Below are 21,542 nucleotides of genomic sequence, written 5' to 3'. Positions count from 1 at the left end.
CGTTCAGTAAACGTTACTTACTTTGGACATTTTATTTGACAGCCTGTCAAGTCTCTGCTGTGAAAACCTCAGAGTGAGCTTGCGAGAAATGCAACGAGACTTTCCCAAACCTCTCAGTCCATCTCTCATGCCAGCTCAGCTAAGCTGCGGCAGAACCTACGTTTTTACTGCCATTTCACAAACCCGTAGTAATGAGTAAGGGACCGTGAGCAATGTGTACAGGCTCGGCGGACCCTTTAATTGGCTAATTAAGCCAAACAACTCTGAGGGTACTGTAGCAGATCAAGCAGGATTTACCTAATGCAGACTGACATCTTGACTTCCCCCAGAGTTTGGCACAAAACTTGTGGTCCGATCACAGCTCGGGATAGACGGGATAGAATTACACTTTTTCTTAAAAACTCCTTTCTTTCTGTAGAGAGTTGCTGACACCATCAGATCTGGTGCTGGAGCTTAATTTCATATTAAGTCTCCCAGTGCCAAAAGACGTTGCTATACTGTAGTATGGAGTTAGAAGTGTTGCCCAACAAAGGCTGGCTTGATGTGTACTTAGTGTGCCACAGTCTGATTTTTTGGGTAGGTATAATGGTTCTCACCTCACTTACAAGTGTGCCTTGTGTGTTCCAAGTATATATTCCAGTAATGCACATCTGAAAGACAGACATGAGCCCCATGCATACCAAAACCCAGGGGCTTTTAGGGCATATCCATACCACAAACCTACAATGGGTTTAGAACACATTCGTCCACCAGTTATATCTATATTCTACTTTTTAGCTAAGATTTGTTCTTAGAGTGGCTTGCAATTAAAATCCACACAAAGGACACAATCAAAACATTTCTGCATAATTCATAAGATCCAAAATAAAGATACAAAAAATCAGCAATGGTAACCCTCTAAACAATACCCAAGCCCAAGAGTCTGTTCAGCAGCTTCAGCTTTTGTAGTTGGAGTCAGTCTGGGTTCTGCCAGGTGGGAAAAGGCCTGCAAGGCAGGGAGAAGTTCTACTAGGATTTATAGCTAAGATGAATATATCATTGTTATATTGGCTGTCATATAGTGGTACTGATTTTCCTGTTAGCCAATTTGGGTTTCCTTTTGGGAAAGAAAAGCAGGTTATACGTGGAACGAAAGGTCCCAGCCCACACAAGCGTCCCATCTGCTTATTTTATACCAGTCTGATGTCATTTGTTTATTTCAGCTTTTTGTACCCAAATTTCCCCCAGTCCCTCGGGGTGGCTCGCATCACCACTTAAATTTACAACAGTTACAACATCCCACTTTCTACATGCAATAGGACCAAGCAAACTAATTAGTCAGCCATATACCTTGAAACAAAAATCTGAACGGCAGCAAAATAAGAACCAAAGAACAGGAGTTTCTAGACAAACCTCTTTGGAGGAAAGGACACAAGGAATTGCCTTATACTAAGTCAGGCCACTGATCTGCGCAGCTCAGTACTGTTTGTACTGACAGTAGTTCTCTGGGGTTTCAGAGGTAGAATCTTTCCTGGAAATGCGTGGGATTGAACCCAGCACCTTCTGCATGCAAAGCAGATTCTGTACCACTGAGCTGTGGCCCTTCCCCAAAGGGGAACGACAGAAAGGGGTTCTTAATAATAATAATAATAATAATAAAATGTTATTTATATCCCGCCCTCCCCAGCCGAAGCCGGGCTCAGAGCGACTAACAACATTAAAATGATACAACATTCTAAAATCATTTCATTATAAAATCAATTCAAATCAGATTAATGGCAACCGTTGGGCTAGAGTTCTGTGAGGGGGTCAGGTTGTGCCTTGGCCAAAGGCCTGGTGGAACAGCTCTGTCTTGCAGGCCCCGGGGAAAGATGTCAAGTCCCGCAGGGCCCTAGTCTCTTGTGATGAGCGTTCCACCAGATTGGAGCCACAGCCGAAAAAGCCCTGGCTCTGGTTGAGGCCAGCCTAACCTCTCTGTGGCTCGGGATCACCAAGATGTTTTTGTTTGAAGACAGTAAAGTCCTCTGTGGGACATACCAGGAGAGGCGGTCCCGTAGGTACGAGTGTCCTGATCCTGTACCCCACCGGGAACCAGTGTAGCTGGTATAGCACCAGGTGAATGCGATCCCGCAGTGAGGACCCCGTAAGGAGTCTCGCCGTGGCATTCTGCACCCGCTGGAGTTTCTGGGTCAGTCTCAAGGGCAGCCCCACGTAGAGCGAGTTACAATAATCCAGTCTGGAGGTGACCGTCGCGTGGGTCACAGTGGCTAGGTCAGGGCGAGAGAGGTAAGGAGCCAACTGCTTAGTTTGGCAGAGATGAAAAAATGCCGCCTTTGTTATAGCTGCAATCTGCACCTCCATGGAAAGGAGCCTCTTCTCCTTTGTATTAACAATTGGTGTTCTCATAGCTACTCCCCACCCCCAAGAATCCTATCAATTGCATTGTGATGTGAGTGCTGAGAATTCTCTTAGAGGTTACTTGCCTCCGTCCTTACAGAGTTACAGTTCTCTGGGAAGAAGGAACGGCTCTTAAACCAATTTGTCTATTATGTGCAAGTCAGCCTTAGGTTTTGTAACAGATAAATCCTAGCTACTTTGTCAATGATGCATTATATCAGCCAAAATTGCTTTGCAAGAATATGTACGTTAGGGAGAATTGCTTACAAAAATGTGTGCATTAGAAGAAATTGAGACCCAAATGCTGATTAATTTTCACAAGGACTTTCTTAAAAAACAAATCCACAAACTGATTGGGAAGTGTGGAATGGGTCTAGACCAGTGTTTCCCATACTTGGGTCTCCAGCTGTTTTTGAACTACTATTCCCATCATCCGTGACCACTGGTCCTGCTAGCTAGGGATGGTGGGAGTTGTAGTCCCCAGCTGGAGACCCGCATCTTGGAAACATGTCATCCAAGAATGCCTACAGCTATCTCACTGTGACCCTCTCTACCACCTTCCTTAGGAAGGAGATGCCTGCAAATGGTCAGTACTTAGTCCAAACAAAAGGGCCCAGGGCCAGTTTCTTTAGGAGTGACCATATCACCGCCTCTTTCAAGGGGACAGGGGCCACCTACTTATGCAGTGAAGCATTGCCCGTGCTCAAGAGCCAACCAGTCAGACCCCCTCTGTTGATAAGCCAAGAGTGACAGGCATCAAGAGAGCACGTGGTCTGGTGTATAGCCGCAAGCCCTTTGTCCACATCATCAGGCTGCAGAAACTGATTCCACAGCACAATCACAGACTGTGGCACTGGGTACTTCAGTTATAGCAGCAAAAACTACAAGTAAAGCTGACAGTTTTACAGAAAAGGAAACAGAAGAACCCAAGCTTGGGAATGTAGGAAAGTCCTGATCAGTGACACCCAAAGGATAACTCTTTAGGCCCCTTGCACATAGATTGCAAAGGTGGATAAGTTTGTAGTAGGGTCCCATTGCCCAGAGAAACTTTGTGTTCAGCAAATTTGTATCCCACCTTAAACAGAGGTTGCTAAGTGGCTCACATGACAATATAATAATCTGAATAATCTGAAACAGGCAGCTGGCTATCAGCAATGCCAGAATTTTAAACCACTGCATAAAACTGTTCTTTAAAAAAAATCCACCCCATTTCCTTCCAAGCAGCAGTTTAGTAGTAGCCAGAAGAAAAAAAATGTAACACCACATTTTAGCAACAACAGAAACAGAATTTGCTTCTTAAATTCATAGGTCCCAATTCATAAAATCCTTTAAATGTCAAAAGGTTAAATGGGGCCTGGAAGTTAATTGAATAAATAACATAGGACACATTTTTTTAAAAAAAATATGTAATAAACAATATCTGAAATATTAAACACTAAATTCACACCTATTTCACTTTTCCCTGCCTAGCAGCCACTGCTTCACAACAAACAATAGGTGACAGGGTGGCCATTTTGCTCTCTCTCCCAGCAAAACAACACTGATTTCTTAAATTTATTCTAGCCTCGTCTATTTTGCCATAAACTCACAGCAGTGCTAATATTCAGAGATGTTAAGGGAAAAGCAAATATTGACTATCTAAAATTAGGACTTGTACACTCAAGATTATAAAAGCAAAGCAGCAAGCCAGATGGAACATTGTATTTAAGCAGAAAGGTCAGTACAATTGCTGTGAGGTGTTTACTTTTTATATGAGGGTACCATATTTGAAGAAGCAGATTTATCCCAGGCAACAAATTTGCTAGGGAAACATTTGCTGGCTGTGCCCATTGATGCATCCGTGTAGAATTATCTGCCATTATCATTAGAAGCTTGTACCATAAATCAATGAAAATATCATCAATTAAGGGGTGTGTGTGTCATTTCATAAACCAATGAAAACCTCATCCATTGTGTATGTGGGGAGGGGTGTCATTTCACCTATTTTGATCATACACCTTCTGTGGACTTTGGGGTTAATCTAAACGTCATCTGGTTATGCTCAACATTTTTGATTCACAAGGTTTTATTAGTGCCATCCCAGGGGCTTGGTCACTAAATGAAATCAAATGTTTCTGTGGCCTTAGAATGATTCACTGGTCTCTTGAGTACTGAATCTTATTTTGCAGGCGGTGGCTGGTTGGTGTTAGATCAGTGCTTGTGACTATGTTTGTAAGGCTGAGTGTTCACATTCTGCAGACTAAAGTTGCAACAAGGTGGTAAATTTATTTGCAAGGTTTAAAACACACAGAGGGAATAGTATTTAAAAACTGAATCTTCTGCCTGTAGCCTAAAGTGGTTCCATCCAGTCTCATTTCAGGATTATATGACGTTATTCTAGGGCATGTGTCATTCAGGACAACTCCTTCCCAGAATACCACTTCTCCCTCTTCCTTCCAACTTCCCCTCAAAGCCCACCTTTTCTGTAAAGCATGTGGGATAATTACCTCTTAGTCCCCATCTCCAATTAAAATGCAGCAGCATTTGGTTGCAGTTCCTTTTTTTTAACCCTTGCTTCGGCTATCTTGGGCACTGTTGAAATGTAGAATGCAAGCTCCTTGAGGGCAGAGACTTGTCCTACACACACACACACACACACACCTATTCATGTTTACTATGTGAAACCTGGTCCACAGGTGCATTATAAAGCAATAGTAATTGTCCCATGCAAAAGGAGAATAAATTATGCAAAGCAAGTAAGTGCAAGCAAACGTTGCAGAATTTTCAGCACATGGGTTGCAGAATTCAGCTACCGGTAATGTCGGCACAGAGTTACGCTATCATCGCCATCATCATCCTGGGTTTAAATGTCTGCCTGATGTTTAGTCTGTTGTGCTGCTGTCTAGGTCACCTTGACTTAGCTGAATGTGTGTGGCAACACTGTAATTAACCTGTTTCAAAAGCTAACTGTTCACTTGGGATGAGCAGCTGCTGTTCTTGCCCTGGGTGGTTTGGTAGCGATGCTGCAAAACATTATTAAAATTTGGAAACCTTACATATTAGCTGACTTCAGAAACAATGGAGTACTTTGTGCCTGTGGGGAACCCCCTGTTAGGAAGGGCCGGGGTGTAAACTGCAGTCACAACGGGGGTAGTCCCAGAGGTGCTTCTGACTCAGACACATCTGAGTCATCACTCTTCTTCTGCCTCCCCCTCCCTTCCCTTCTCCACCAATCCCAAGGGGCAATGATTATACTCCAGGCTTTCAACAATACTGAAATGACTTGCATGTTTCTTCTTTTGAATTGGTCGTTCTCGCTCATCAAACTAGACCCTTTTTCCTTACCACTCTCTAGAAAACACCCATACTTATTTCATGTTATCCAGAGTCAGCTCTGAAACCTTTTGCCGGCTTGACTCAGAGAGGATCCCCCCAGTACCATAAATACCTTTGTGACACCTGTCAGGTGCTGCTTGCCTCCTAAGCTATCCTGCAGGGAATGGAGAAATTGCAGGTACTTGACGTCATCCCACAGAGCAACAATTAAAGGAACAGAAGTATCAGCTAATGAGTCCATCCTGTCAAAGCCATTCCCACTCCCCAAAGCGGTGCGATGCAACACTGTCTCCCTGTGGCTCTCTTGCCTCTCCCTGCTCCAGGGCAAACTCCCGCCTCACTATTTTCTTTCTCCGAATTCTTAGAAGCAGCAGAGTTGGTAGTAAAGTTGTATCTGGGCTGCATCACTTCAGAACTGCAGGCGAATGTCTGCATGAATGCTCCCGCACACAAATAATTATTTGCCCATAGAAAATTAGCGTAAATAGGGAGGCGGCCAGGCGGCCAGGCTGAACCTTTCCTCCCAGGTGCCTTTTTAAAAAAAAATAGGGAATTTTGTCTCATGTGGTCAGGCAATGTCCCATCTGCAGCCTGAAGCGATTCAGTGCAGAAACGAATTAATTGCTTCTGGCACAGCCTGGTTTGAAGCAAGTTTCTAATCTGGGAATAGAAATCTCTTTCTGAGAACTAGCTCCTCGTTGTCGCGGTTGAGAATTAAGCGTGCTTATAGATCCACCTCTGCCGGATTCCATCTCAGATACTGAAGTTCCGCTTCACCAGATAAAGATAAATTTACTAGTGCTGTGATGCAAGCACTGACCTCATCAGAGGCGAGGCAGGCCACTCAGCAAGTCTTTTACTCTGATGGAGCAGGTAGCACTCTGGTTGTACTGGGGCTTCTGTGATGGGCTCCTCCAAGCCAGAGGACATCAATGTGACATCCTCAGGCCGGAGGGACACTGGCTCTTCTGACCGATGTCTTTCTGGAGTTGGCCCTTCATGCACTTTCGCTTCTGGCTCATGAGTTCTCAATCTGAAGCCCTGAAGGAGGAAGAACAGTGCTTTCTCTACCCACTATGGTCCTAACAACCCCCTCTCCCAGCACCCATTAGGCCTAGAAGGCAATCTCCCATAGCCACTGATGGAGGCCTACCTTTCAGCTTGAACAGTCACCACAGAAAAGACAGTCTTCATTGGAACAGTGGCAGAGGGGGAAAGGACTAGCCCCACATATCATGTGCTCCAGTCCTGGCACATACCAGCCTGTCCCTGTGGTACTATTCATAGTTTATTTTTTAAAAAAACACACAACCGTGGCACATTAGGAGACATGTTTAGCATCCCATCTCATTTGGCCCTTAGTCTCTTGTATAAACATATAATTTCCAGAATTTGAGAATCAGCACAGCCTGACAGAAAATGCTAGACTTGGACCTAGAAGTTGCCAGCTGAAATCATTGTTTAGCTATAGACTTATCCTAAATCCAGCACTGTGCAGTTTAATTGTGCTGCTTAATACCAATTTGTCCATTTGCTTTAACTTGAAATGTAAATTATTTCCAACAGCACACAGTCTTACAGTTCACTGTTGAATGCCTGATGCCTGCTACCTTAAAGCATTGTTGCATTTTATGGTTTTTTCCCCTCCGTTATTAAGCAACCTACATATGCAATCATGCATTACTTAAACGTTGAATATTTCGTCTGGTTGGGCTTTACCCTGTGAGCACTGGACACTGCACAACAGTAAAAACCAAAGCAATCAGAAAGCCAAGCAAACCAGGACTGGTTTTGCAGTTTTTATATTTTTGCCTTTGGACAGTCATTTGACATATGCAAAATGGGAAATAATTGACCAGGTGGCAGTATCGTTGAGAAGGAACAAAGGCTTTGAATGAGCCACACACTAAGAAGATGAATTGGTTTTTTAAAAGGCAAATGGTTTTCTTGGGAGCATTAGTAGAATTGGGTAGGTAGGAGGTGATTTTCCATTCCGTTTAGCACTAAGCCAGCTCTTTGCATGAATGTACCTGGATGCAATCCAGGGGAAGTTTAAGCATGTTTTAAGTGCCAGTGAAATAGCTGTGTAAGTTGTGAAGACTGCACCTAATATGCTGACGAAGTAGAGAGGAAGGAAAGAACCTGGTGTAGGGTCTTAAGAGTAACAAGGAAAGGGCTGGAGGAACTAGGAAAGTTTTAGCTCAAGGAAAAGACCAGAGCGTGTGGGAACATAATAGCAATTTGAATATTTGTAAAAGGGCTGCTCAAAGCAGGATGCTGATTGTGGGTTTTCTTTTTTTCTTTCTTTGACACTCCACTGAGAGTGGACCAAGATATGAATAACTGAAAAACTGGTGGGAAAATCTGTGATTTGGGTAGCAGATCCTCCAGGAAACACTTATTACTAGAAGCCTTTGAAAAAGCTTGGCAGAAGCAGCGAAACTCCAGCAAGCACATTTTTGTTGTTATTAATCTCTACTGTTGTTATGGAAATGCATAGGGTGGGTGGCCATTAAACGTATTTGCATTCATTTATTTATGAAAACACTGCTACCACTCCAAGTAGTCAAAGGTTTATATTTTCACAGCTGACCCAAAGCCTTGGCCAGTGTTGGTGAGTTGGTAGGGTGGCCAACCTTATGTATGTTTGTCCATTGTATTTCATGGGGCTTACTTTCAGGTAAATGAGCATAGGACTGCAACCTGAATCTTGACGTGCTGCAGTGTTTGAATCCTACCTTTGCCAGGAAGTCACTAGGCAAGCTGCTATACTCTCAGGCTTAGCCTTCCACCTGTAATGTAGGGAAATCTCGTTTAACAAAGTTGTTGTAAGAATGACAGCAAGAGAACGCATACAAAGTACAGTGGTACCTCGGGTTAAGAACTTAATTTGTTCCGGAGGTCCGTTCTTAACCTGAAACTGTTCTTAACCTGAAGCACCACTTTCGCTAGTGGGGCCTCCTGCTGCAGCTGCGCCGCCGCTGCACAATTTCTGTTCTCATCCTGAAGCAAAGTTCTTAACCCGAGGTACTATTTCTGGGTTCGCAGAGTCTGTAACCTGAAGCGTATGTAACCTGAGGTACCACTGTACATTGGACATGTTATGGTGCTGTAGTGGTGAGGAAGAGCATGACCCCCTTTTTTCATGCTTTACTTAATATTTCTTTCAGATGGGCAACAGATTTGGGAGATGGAAGCCACCGTGGATAAAGATAAGAGCCAGCCTGTAAGTAGTAGGCACTCAGCACCTTCTCCCACTTCTCTTTCAGGTACTAGGTTTCATTCTGTAGCAGCAGAAAGGCCTCTGAACACACAAAGGCTGCAATCCAGTTTGGAACTGGGTGCATTGTTGCACACATTGGTATCAGTGGAGTAATTTTGTTTACTCATTAGAGTACTTGCACAGGCTGCCTTTTAACAAACGGTTCTCAAAGCTGTTAACAAAAGCATGTTTCGATAAAGCTTAGGCACTCTGTTTTGGATTGTAGCCTAAGCGCACATGTTGTGTCCTCAGTGTGTTTCCTCATGGTTGGGTTCGCTATTAAGCATATTCACGAAACACTGGTCAGACTCGTATAGGCTGTGATCTAGCAAAACAGAGATGTGTGCAGTTTCCCCACTGCTGGCCACATAAATGCAGCACCTCTCTACTGTGTTATCCAAACATCCTTGCCCAGTAACTAGTAATGGAACTTCACATTCTCCTGGGTTTCTGCAGTGCTGTCTCCTGGTAACTCTTCCATACTTCTAGGTAGCTAGAATCCCTAAGCAAGAGTTAGAGGTCGGTGAGAATTTACCCAAGAGTAGGTGCCGTCTACATGAAAACAGAACTTCCCAAGGGTAGAACTTATTTGCCACCAGCATGTAAAGGAAAAAAATGTCAGGCAAAATATACAAGGCAAGTTAATAGAAACAGGGGAAACTGGATAATTTGTCAGGGCAGGATGGTTGTCTTAAGGTTAGATTATGGATACAGTAAGGAAGGAAGCGTGCTTCAGATTTTCTGCAAGATCGACTACATCGTAACTGGAAAAGCAATACTCCTAGTACACCCCATGACAAATGTATTAGCAAAGGGTACTGATATAAACAGAGTGCCTTCTAATATCATATTACTGTCTCTTCCCCACACCCATTTTAAAAATTCCTTTCAGAATATGCTTTTCGTGGAGATACCAGAATATCGGAATAAGCACATTCGTTCTCCCATCAAGGTGAATTTCTATGTGATCAATGGAAAACGGAAAAAAAGCCAGCCACAACATTTTACCTATCACCCAGGTAATTATTTATGAAAAGGAATGGACTATGGCACAATATTTGGCAAGAAACACTAGAACTGTCTTTATATTTATCTATCATCTATCTATCATCTATCTATCTATCTATCTATCTATCTATCTATCTATCTATCTATCTATCTATCTCATCTATCTATCTATCTATCTATCATCTATCATCTATCTATCTATCATCTGTCTATCATCTATCCATCTATCTATCTATCATCTATCTATCATCTATCATCTATCCATCTATCTATCTATCCTGCTGAACCAGAATTATCAAGCATTCTGAGATGCTATCTTTTAGCCAGCATTACAGTTAACACAGCTCAAACCATCTCTGAATCAATGAATTCTAAATGCAACATCCAAGGTTACAAATAAAGCTGTACAATAAATCTCTACAGCTTATTTATTCACACCTACATGGTTCTAAACTTGCACATTTTAACACAGCAGTTTTCATGGCCAGCACCAATTTATTTAGAAACATGCATATCACTTTATTTTAATATTTCAAAAGTTTGTATACCGCTTAATCATGGTTATCTTTAAGTAGCGTACAGAAGAAGAGATTCAGAATTAAATCTATTATGTTGAATGCTGCCCTATATCTTGCACAAGGGAACTTTTCCTCTTCTTCTCCCCCTGCACATGCCCCCACATCTGTCCCCGAACCTGCTCTGAAGGGTTGGGGGGACCTCAGAACAGATTTAGGGCACATGTGGGGGGAGAAAAGAGGGAAAACATTCTGTTGCCCAAGGAGAATTTTTCAGAATTCCACTTTTTCTAGGCTCGGTATATAGATGGCCATGCTGCGGAAGTGAAATATAACAAATTCTCCAATTTTACTGCTAGGGAACTGTCACTAAGATGGTGGCTTCTCCAAGACCACTCAGTGAATTTCTGGCTGGCCAGGTTCAATGCAGTCTCCATCAGACTACACTGTGGGGCTCAGGTCTGTGCAGTATTTGGAATGAACTAGTGTGATTTAGTGAAGTTCACCAGATTAGTTCAGAAGTCTCATAAAGTAGTTCCCACAATTGTCAGGGGAACTTAACATGAATTAAGTCCATTTTGCGGTAGAATGTTGAGTAATTTCTAGTTCAGGTTCATTCTCCTACGGGTGCTTTTGACTCTTTGTCTCTTTGTGTCTTTAAGCTTCAAAATCGTAATTGTTGGGAGGAATAAATTAAGCAATTCACATTCTACAGTTTTGATGTTTTCTTAGCCTCCTTAAATATATTGTATACTTCTGCACAGCAACTTGTAACATTCTGAATACTGAATATTTTCTGCCAAGGATCCTTTGGTGAACTTGAATTGAACTGTGAACTGTATAAAGAGACAAATGTGAACTGGAAATGTTGAATGCTGGGATAGCTCAGTCAGTAGAGCATGAGAATCTTAATCTAAGGTTTGTGGGTTTGAGCCCCACGTTGGGCAAAGGATTCCTGCATTCCAGGGGCTTGGACTAAAGGACCCTTGTTGATGCCCTCTAATGCTACAATTCTATTATTCTATGAACCTGCGAGTCCATGAAATAGATATACTTCCTTTTTAAAATGAACTTTCCAAGCTATGGGTCTATGATGGCCCATTCACACATTCAAGCCATCGCTTGGTGTTGCAGCAGACAAGTGCTAACACGAATATGTGAACCAGAGCTAAGACTGGGAGAAAATGTGCAGTGTGTCGGTTGTTAGTGCTCATTCTTCTCTCTCCTCTTAACCGTTTCCTAGACGTTTGTTTAGAGCTATGTCCTTTGTGCCCTTTGTTCCAGTGCCTTCCATAAAAACAGAGCCCATTGATGACTATGATCCAGCTTTAATCTGCAACACAGTACACAGTGGTCTAGGAACAGTAACACAGCCTTATTATTCCCACCATACAATGGTCTCTGAGTCTCCTTCCTGTCTTGTGGCCACGATGGCTTCTTGCCAGCAGTTGCGTTCCAGCCTGTCTTCTCCTGAATCTCGATATCCTCAACAAACCCCAGGGGCTGTAATATACCAAAGAAGCAAGAGTCTCAGTCCTAGCCACCTGGGCTACCAGCAATCCAGCTTGATGGCTGCACAAGTTTCCATTCCAGATGTGCACAGGTCTGTGCTGGTGCACACAGGCTCTCCCAGCCAAAGTGCAGCAGTGCTCCACCATTCTCCAGCCAATCAGCAGTCTTCCCCCGTGATTCACTGCTCTCCCACCACCAATCAGCAGCTGAGGTGCGAAAGCCATCAAGAATTCCAGCACATCATGTGTAGTGAAAATTTCACATCTAGCGGAGTGAGATCCAGCCAACCTCAGGTCAGCCAAGCACAAAGGTTAAGCCCAATTTCGTACCCTACCGTGATTCAGCAGCAGAGAACAGCCAAAAATGGACCGCCAGTAAGCGATCAGAAGGAAGCAGTGCCAACTGGAGTCACAGTTAAACAGGAACAGAATCTGGACCAAGCATATTTGGATGATGGTAAGCACGTGAATTTAAAAATACCCTGTTTATCCAATCTGCACCTCTGTATGAAAGTGGTGTGATGACCAATTTTGTAGGATTCAACTCTATGGTTTGGAAAGTGTGTGTGTGTGTGTGTTTCAATACAAAATCTTTCATTTATTGAATTTTAAAAGCTGGCAGTGTTCTTTAAGGTCTGGAAATTTGTTTAATTCTCTCTAGAAAACATTTGCATTAGCATCAGAAGCTTTAAATTTATAAGGCATATTTTTTGCAGTTTCACAAACAAAACTTTGAGTTGAAATTCAGAAATGTACACTTAACACTTGAATTCGTGCAGATGCTGCTTTTCTAAAATTCCTTTGTAGTGTGCTGCACCCAAAATGTTTTATATCATTCTATGAAGTTTGCAGCAGGCCTGCAGGTTTTACGTTCTGGACATTTTATAGAGGTACCTGAGTATGTAGATTACCGAAAATGTTGCTTTCTTCTTGTGAATTCAGAGGTTTCTGCTTTTGCAACCAATAAGAAAAGCTGTAGCAAGTTTTGGTTTGACTGCATCCCGTGTTGTTTGCTTCAATAGGTCAATTAATTGTTTTAAGGTTCAACTCTTTCCTGTCATGTTGTACAAAGCTGGGATGGGGAAAATTGCTTAGAATTCCACCCCTGTTCATTTCCATTTCAGAACTCCTGGCTATTTTGCAAGACAACAGCCAGGCTCTTGATTTAAAATATACTAGTGTCTTTCATTATAATGGAAGCACCTCACTATGGCATCCACATTTAAATAGAGTTGAGTCTCCCAGTGTGGTGGGTGGAAAACAAGGCTCTGCCTTCTGCCACACAACAGTGTTCACAACTCAGTGTTTTACTTTCTCCATTATCAATGAATGACATTGAAAACCATTCGTTTATGCAAGAGGAAGCAGTGATGTGAGGAGCAACCTCATTGGACTAAACATGCCCCATATCTCGCAAACTGTTAAATTCCATAGAATTTAATGAGAGCCATTCAAGACCCAACTCACTGCTCCCAGTTTTAAAATGCACACCCTAGCAGGAATTTCCCAAATAACTTGGAAATTTCATTTCGTTGCTGTTGTTTTTGATTTTCCTTCCTATGTGAGCTTTTGTTGAGAGGCTGGTGAACCCGGGGCTCTCTGGATGTTGTAGAAATACAACCCCCAGCAGCCCTACCTAGCATGGTCATTTATCAGTCTCGTTCTAGTGGCTAGGAACTGGGCAAGGTATACTGTACCATACATAGGGACCTGTGACTATTACACTGAAAAGAAGAGGGCCACTCATAGCTCAAAGCCATTCAGGAGCCTTGGCACTTCTGAACATTTTAGGGTTTATCCACACTTCGGTTTTCCTAGGCATGAGACAAGCAGAAGTGTGGACTAGCCCTTACTTCAGTTGCTGTGAACAGAGTTGGATTTAGGGGAGGGTGACCGGTTCACCTGCACTGGGGGCACCACAACAATGATGAACAACTGAGGTGGGGGACCGCCAAATTTTGCCAAGGCACAGGGTGCCACTGGAATTTTAAAGCTCAAAGTCCTCCACTGCTGTGGATACATCCTGAATTGTCGTGAGGGGACAACTGCATATAGTTTGGGATACTGGCAGTCGTGTTAGTATGAAATGGTTTTCCTCCCATAGGGAAAAGGAAAAGCACAACTAATGAAACACATACCAGAGATACCGACTAGGGAGTGAAGTACCAATAGCCATCCTATCTAATCTTTCCAATGAAAAATTAGCACTGCAAGCCGTAATCCTATTTATTTTTTCTGAGCCGCTGTCCACTCTTCCCCCCTCTCATCCCCACAATGAACTTTGGGTCTTCATCTTACTTTGTTCTGTGTCCAGTTTTCTAACAGCCAGGATTCCTTTCATATCTCATTCTCCTTGAGAGATTTTTCATTTGCTTGTTTTGTTTTTACCACCACCCCTCTCCTTGCAGCGCTGTCCCTCGTTGTGCTGCTACAATTTTGAATTTATTTAATCTGTATTCATTTATTAAAATAATGCATAGACTGCTTTGCACCCAAGGATCCTGATTCAGCTTACAGAAGGTAAGCTGTCCACCTAATTCTGCATTTGATTTAGCCCAGGGCCATTAATTGCACAAAGTAACTTAAGGATTCAATATGTTGGTTGAGCTGCAACAGTGCATGACCTCTGTTCTTTCCTCCTGGGTTCTCCATTTTTCTGCAAGTTGTCCTTGCATTGCATATTGTTACTTCTCCTTTTTTATTCTTAGAAAGTGGGAATGAAGTTGCCAAAGCTGGCTCTTGGAAGGCAATGAAAGCACCCAGGATGAACTGAAGGTAGTCCTAGGACAGTAAAGGCCACTATAAGCTTCATTCATAGACACTAGACCAGACTTTCTCAACCCTGGGTCCCCAGATGTTGTTGCACTACAACTCCCATCATCCCTGACTGCTGGTGCTGCTAGTTAGGGATGATGGGAGTTGTAGCCAACAACATCTGGGGACCCAAAGTTGAGAAAGGCTGCTCTAGGATGACTTCCCCCATGTCATTTAATAGCAACTACTTTGGGGTAGGCAAGGCTGTGCTCCACTTGGGAGGTCAAGGCAAAAATCTTGGCTTGGCACCCCAAAGGCTTGTATGCTTCATTTCCTCTACCCAACCACCCTCTGTTGTGCATGGATTCTGTCTTTGGTTTGACTCACCAAGAACTGCTTCAAAACAATTTGCACATTTGCTTCATACCATGACTTGGATCCTTGGTTGGCATAGTTTGCCTGATTTGAACATGCTACTTTGCCTAATGTGTACTTCACCTCAAACTATGATTTAAGGAACCAGGAAAATGAAGTGGGAATCCACATGTGAGAGAAGGGAGAGTCAAGGCCGTGGCACATTCATGGTTACAAAACCATGGTTTGTCCATGGTGTCTGAATGGGGTTATGTGGAAAGTGTCCTCTTAAGGTAGAAATTTTGAAAACCACCAGAAAGCGAGATGAGGTTATTCATCATGAATGGTGTTTATTTCAAGCCACCTTCAACTTAGGGGATGGAGGATGGGACACACCTCTCATCTGTCTCCAGACAAAGCCATCAGCTACACCACATCCTAAACATGCCTAAAGTGATGTAGAAAGTCTCTTGCATTTTCTAATTTCCCATTGCCTGGAAAACATCCATTCATACTTTCACTGTGATATTTTAATGTAGCTACTCTTTTCTGCCTCAGACGCACTGAGCTTTGATAAAAGGACAGGAAATGCAAAGTTTTTCTTCTGCTTTCCCTCAAGCTTTTAGGGTGAGCAAGTTTGTATGTTTTTGAGGCCTGTGGTTTGATTAGAGAAATGATAAGTTATAATTAGAACAACTTTTTGTAGCAGGCATGACCATTTTTCTTGCAATTCATCCTGGGGTGTAGAGGATTTTTTTGAATAATTTTGCATGTAGCTGAACTACAGGATTAGGTATCAGTTGTGTCTTATCTTTATTGGTTCTATGGGGTCTTCTGAACATATGCATGTGTGTATAAAATGTGTGAAATGTTCTATACAGTGTCAGGCCATTGGTCTTTCTAGCCCAGTATTATCTGCTTAGTCCAGCTGCACAAATATAAGATGGAGGACACCGGACTTGCCAGTAGGACACGTGAAAAGGATCTAGGGGTCATAGTAGACCACAAGCTTAACACAAGTCAGTGGTGTGATGCAGCAGCAAAAAAAAGCTAATGCTGTGCTAGGCTACAGTAACAGAAGTATAGTGTTCAGATCAAGGGAAGTAATAGCACTGCTCTATTCTTTCTTGGCCAGACCAGACGTGGAATACTGTGTCCAGTTCTGGGTGCCACAATTTAAGGAGGATATTGACAAGCTGGAATGTGTGCAGAGGAGGGCAACCTAGATGATCAAGGGTCTGGAAACCAAGCCTTATGGGGGAAGGATGAGAGAGTTGTGTATGTTTAGCCTGGAAAAGAGGAGACTGAGAGGAGATACGATAGCCATCTTCAAGTATCTAAAGGGCTGTCACATGGAAGATGGAGCAAGCTTGTTTTCTCCTGCTCTGGTGGGTGGGACCCAAACCAATGGATTCGAGTTATAAGAAAGGAGATTCCAACTAAATATCAGGAAGAATTTTCTGTTAATAAGGGCTGTTTGACAGTGGAAACAATTCCCTCAGGAGGTGGTGGACTCTTCTTCATTGGAGATTTTTAAGGAGATGTTAGAAGGCCACCTTTCATGGATGCTTTAGCTGAGATTTCTGCATTGCAGGGCGTTGGACTAGATGACCCCCAGGACCCCTTCCAATTCCAATTCTATTACTTTCCTTTGTATCAGATAGTCTGATATATTTCTAACTGATGGTGCTAGGGACTAAACTTGGGATCGTTTGGATGCAAAACATGTTCTGGCATGGAGTTGTGCCTCACCTCTTTCCTTCTGTTCATGCCAGATTTCCATAGGAGAAGCCATGGCTGTTTGCCTTGTAGCTTGCCTCTAAAATAGCAATGGCTCCAGTTTCTTCATGCCTTTGCTGCAAACAAGGCACTTGTTTCTCTAATGATTTAGAAAGGTGTCTGCTCTAGGGTAACCTATATGAATTTGCAGTTTTTTGCTAGCCAGTGTGACTTCTCAACCCGTGATGTGATAACATGTGTCCTCCATCCTCGTTTCTGTTACAGGATTTTATAACTTCTCTTGCGATAGGGCCTGACTCTTATCTCCAAAGAACTGTTGTTCCACAGAAGTCATGGAGAGGCTTGAATAGCTGTTTGTAAAATGCACAAAGATCTTTGGATATAAGGTGCCACATACTTGGCTCGCTGCCCAGGTATGTCCATTATAAGGGGAAAAGGAGGGGAGGACAAGCCCAATTCTTTTTCAGAACTCTTCCTCCAGTAGTATTCTCAAGTGGCTTGTCCGACCATCTGACAACATGCGAGCTACAAATAAAAAACGATAAATCCAAACTCAGCACCGGAGGAAGGAAGAAAATGAATTGAATGATTAAAAAAAAAAGTTGTTCTACTGGCACTTCTTTGTTCTTGAATTCAGGAATCCTTTAATTGGTACAGTACAATGCCCGCAGGCAAGTTTTGCTATAAAGCGTTTCCTGTTCAGAAGAACATACAAAATCTATTAAGAGAGCGAGATCACCACAGAACGGAACTTGAGAGCCTCGCTCAGAGTACATATTCAGAATTTGTGTTTGCACCCATCACGCAAAGGGTCTCTCAGGCGACAGGAAAGCCAAGAGGGGAACAAAAAACCCTCATCTATTTGGGAAACGAATATTGTTAAATCAAAGGATTGGGTGATCCTTGGGGAAGATACCTTCACTTGCCTTCTTCCTGTGAATTTTTTGGGTGCTTTGTGCATAAATAGTGAGAATTTGCCTGTCTCTGGAGGCAAGTAAGGTAAAGGTAAAGGACCCCTGACAGTTAAGTCCAGTCATGAACGACTCTGGGGTTGCGGCGCTCATTTCGTTTTACTGGCCAAGGGAGCCAACGTTTGTCCGCAGACAGCTTCCCTGGGTCATGTGGCCAGTATGACTAAGCCACTTCTGGCAAACCAGAGCAGCACACGGAAGCGTCGTTTACCTTCCCGCCGGAGCAGTACCTATTTATCTACTTGCACTTTGACATACTTTCGAACTGCTAGGTTGGCAGGAGTTGGGAATGAGCAATGGGAGCTCACCCCGTTGTGGGGATTCGACCTTCCAATCGGCAAACCCAAGGGTCAGTTGTTTACACCACAGCACCACCCATGTAGTTCCAAATAAATAAGGGAAATAGCACACCAATTACCTTGACCAATGGTAGTTCCTGGCAGCAGGCAAATTGATCACCTTGAGCCACATTGGATGATATCTCTCATCCAAACCATCCCTATGCATGGAGGGTTCAGCCAAGGACATTGGAAGAGCCAAAGTCCAGCATCCTGTTCTCAGTGTGGCCAACCAGATGCCCAGGGGAAGCTTGCGAGCAAGACCTGAGCACAACAGTGGTCTCCCTACTTTGTGATTCCCAGCAACTGGCATTCATACTGCCTTCCACCAGTCTCCCCCTTCAGAGGGATTAACCATTCAATAGTGGCCATTGTGCATCGGATTTTATGTGCATAGGCTGTAATCAGGCCCTGTAATCAGGGCTGGCACATAGTGGTGTTTGGCAAGGATGCTCTCGTTCCCTTCCATTTGATGGACTGGTTTAGATTAGAAGTATCTTCCTGTCTCGGTTCTTGCGTTTCCTCACAGGCAAAAGCTGTAGCTGTGCATGTTAGTGCAAAACATTTCCATGTGGATCAGGCATGTTAAATGCAGCATTTGACCATGGAACTGAGCTTCGCAAAACATTCCCCATGGGCAAGGACCTGCCTTGGGCAGAAGAAAGAAGCTGCCAGGTTTCCCTAACCCTTCCTCCTTGCCCTGCAAGTTTTTAATATGCACCCTTTCGATATTGGCCTGTTTTTCTTTTCTGTAGTGAGATTCTAGGGCAGGCATGGCCAAACTTGGCCCTCCAATTCCCATCATCCCTGACCACTGGTCCTTTTAGCTGGAGATGATGGGAGTTTTAGTCCCAAAACATCTGGAGGGCCAAGTTTGGCCGTGCCTGTTCTAGGAAGTGCACCAGTTCACAGCTGCATCAGTTTGCCCCCATTCAGATCTCATCATCTCCCCAGTTTTTTTTCTGCAAATGCCACAGGTGAGATGTGTGCAAAATTCACAGCACAACTAGATGCAAAGGGGAACAGGAGAACAGAGAGAAATCCAAGTAGGTGCACCCTGCAGGTATGAGGAGCTGCTCCTGGTTGAATTCTTCCTTCTATATACATCTAATTGTTCCTTTACATCTGGCTACCCTTTAGATACATTTGCTATTCCAGAATATCCTGCAGGCTGTGCATCAAACGTTGCAACCCCTTACTCATCTTTTAGATAGCTCTTTTTTAAAATTTGCAAAGCAGTCTGGGTGTCTGTCCTCACGATAATTTCGTGAGATAGCTTCCTGTCACTCCCATTCCACAGACGAGAGTACTGAGGCCAAGAGACGTTCCCCAAGGCCTTGCAGTGATTTCATCCCAGAGCCAAGTCCAGCTCTCTCTTCATTGGACCACATTGGCTCTAAAGCCGCCAACAGTTACCAGCACTGAGAAATCAGTTTCTAGATGACACACAACCACTTTCAGTGATGATTTTGAAATACGGTAAGAGTTGCCCAAGAGGAATGTGGCTGGGAACTCAACCACAATAAAACTCATTCCCAGACAAGCTGTGGACATGATTGCACCACAATGTAAATCACGAGCTACTCCCTTGCTCCTGTAAAGGAGGCTATAGAAATACCAAAGTCATTGACCAAAACAAGATGTAATGTCACAGTAATTTAGGGTTGCCGCACGTCCAGACATATCCAGAATACTGCAGTCAGCAGCCGTGTCTGGGCAGAAATCGGCAAAAATGTCCAGGAAAATCCAGACGTATGGCAGCCCATGTTGGCAGTGCCATTTTTGCATTAAAAAATAGCTCAAAACCGGCATATTTTTTTTTGCATTTTTTTACCTACAGTAATTTTTTTAAAAAAACAACTGTTAAAACGGATGTTAACAAACTCTGCATGAAGCATCAAGACAGATTCTTCTTATTATATATAGCGTCTTATACCGTCTACAGAACTGAAGCATAAATATTTCTAATTGCGCTCAAGAGCAGTTGGTCTCTAACCAGGCTGCGCTAGGATTTATCCTTGACTCAGGAACTTTTTTCAACTGCTGTGGTTTAGCTCCTTCAGCTCTATTTTCCTTTACCCCCATTTTCTCTGTCCATTTATTGACTGGAGGTCTCTCGACTGTCATTCTCCTGCTGCCCATCTCTGCTTCCAGTACCTAACTGAATCCTTCCACACACTCCCTGATTCCTACTCTAGCATTCATTTTCATCCCAAGGAGCTCAAAATTCATTGTCCCCATTTTATCCTCATAACAACCCTGCAAAGGCATGTTAGGGTGAGAGAAAATCACTAGCCCTGCATCACTCAGTGAGCTTTGTGAATGAATGGGGATATGAGCCTGGGTTGTACTGGCTCATGACTGAGACTTTACCCAAGGGTTGCCGGTGTTATTTTTCCTCAAAGGACTCTCTTAAACATCTCCAGATGTTCAACAAATGAAGGTTTTCCTGACACTGAGATGGGAGGGAAGTACATCTGCTAAATTTCTGTGCCTAACAGATAGAAAAGACTCAGGAGTTCGATAGGAAATGGCCCAGAACAGTGCCAAATATCTCCCTCATTTCACTGGGCCTTCATGCAGCTGGCCAATGTGAGCAGCCATCCTTTCCCCTCTAAGAATGCCCAGGGAATGATGATGTCACCTTGTTCCTATTTGGCCATTCTGCAGCAAATTGGAGCAGTGTCTGTGACTGGTGTTCTGCTGCTATTTCATGTGGTGGCATATTCCTCCCCCCCCCTTACTTTCTCCCAGTTTAGGAGAACAGCCAGAGCTTAGTGGTAGAGCATCTGCTGTATGTGAAGAAGGTCCCAGGTTAAATCTCTGGCATCTCTAGGTAGGGCTGGGAATGGCGCCTGTCTAAAATTATGGAGTGCCATATCCATATCCTTCAACATGTCCCAGAGGAAAACCAGGATGCAGGTCTTTAGGGGCCTTGCTCCCGCACAAGTCATTTTTTTTTAAATATCTTTATTGTCATTGCCCCCTCTCAGGGACAATGAAATTACTTGACTGCTCCATAAAAACACTAATTAAAACAATACAGTATAGTACAGCAAGGAAGATTAGATGACTTTCAAAGTCCAGGCTTCCCATTCAGGGCTGAGATCGCTCTGGAGAAGAAGCTGTTCTTAAGACAGCTCGTTCTTGTCTTCATCATCCTGTATCTCTGTCCCGACGGCAGGAGCTCGAAGAGACAGTGACCAGGATGCGATGGATCTTTTACTATGTCCAGTGCCTTCCTATGGCACCTTGTGGCATAAATCTGCTCTAAGGTGGAGAGTGGGCAGCCAACAATGCTCTCTGCTGCCTTAACAACTCTGCACAACCCCATCCTGTCCTGGGTAGTACAGCTTCCGTACCACACACATAAGCCATAAGTGAGCACGCTCTCAATG

General features: G+C 43.5%; 1 protein-coding gene across 6 annotated transcripts in view; it reads left to right on the top strand.

The window, feature by feature from the left end:
• NFATC2 (nuclear factor of activated T cells 2) overlaps nt 1-21,542 on the top strand; it is a gene marked incomplete at its 3' end in the record, with an annotated part of 137,225 nt that overhangs the window by 72,705 nt on the left and 42,978 nt on the right. For 5 of the 6 annotated variants that reach the window (XM_083618494.1, XM_083618495.1, XM_083618496.1 and 2 more), the window contains exons 7-9: nt 8,862-8,917; nt 9,846-9,972; nt 11,761-12,444. In XM_083618494.1, coding sequence (XP_083474620.1) covers nt 8,862-8,917; nt 9,846-9,972; nt 11,761-12,444 — 867 coding nt within the window. Of the gene's footprint in view, nt 1-8,861; nt 8,918-9,845; nt 9,973-11,760; nt 12,510-21,542 lie in introns of those variants that run through there. The other variant, XM_083618491.1, reaches the window with a different exon arrangement.

Source organism: Podarcis filfolensis (genome assembly GCF_964270895.1).
Source record: "Podarcis filfolensis genome assembly, chromosome: 6".
NCBI classification, from domain to species: domain Eukaryota; kingdom Metazoa; phylum Chordata; class Lepidosauria; order Squamata; family Lacertidae; genus Podarcis; species Podarcis filfolensis.
Note: the sequence above shows the minus strand (reverse complement) of the source record. Positions and strands in the feature narration are given on the sequence as shown.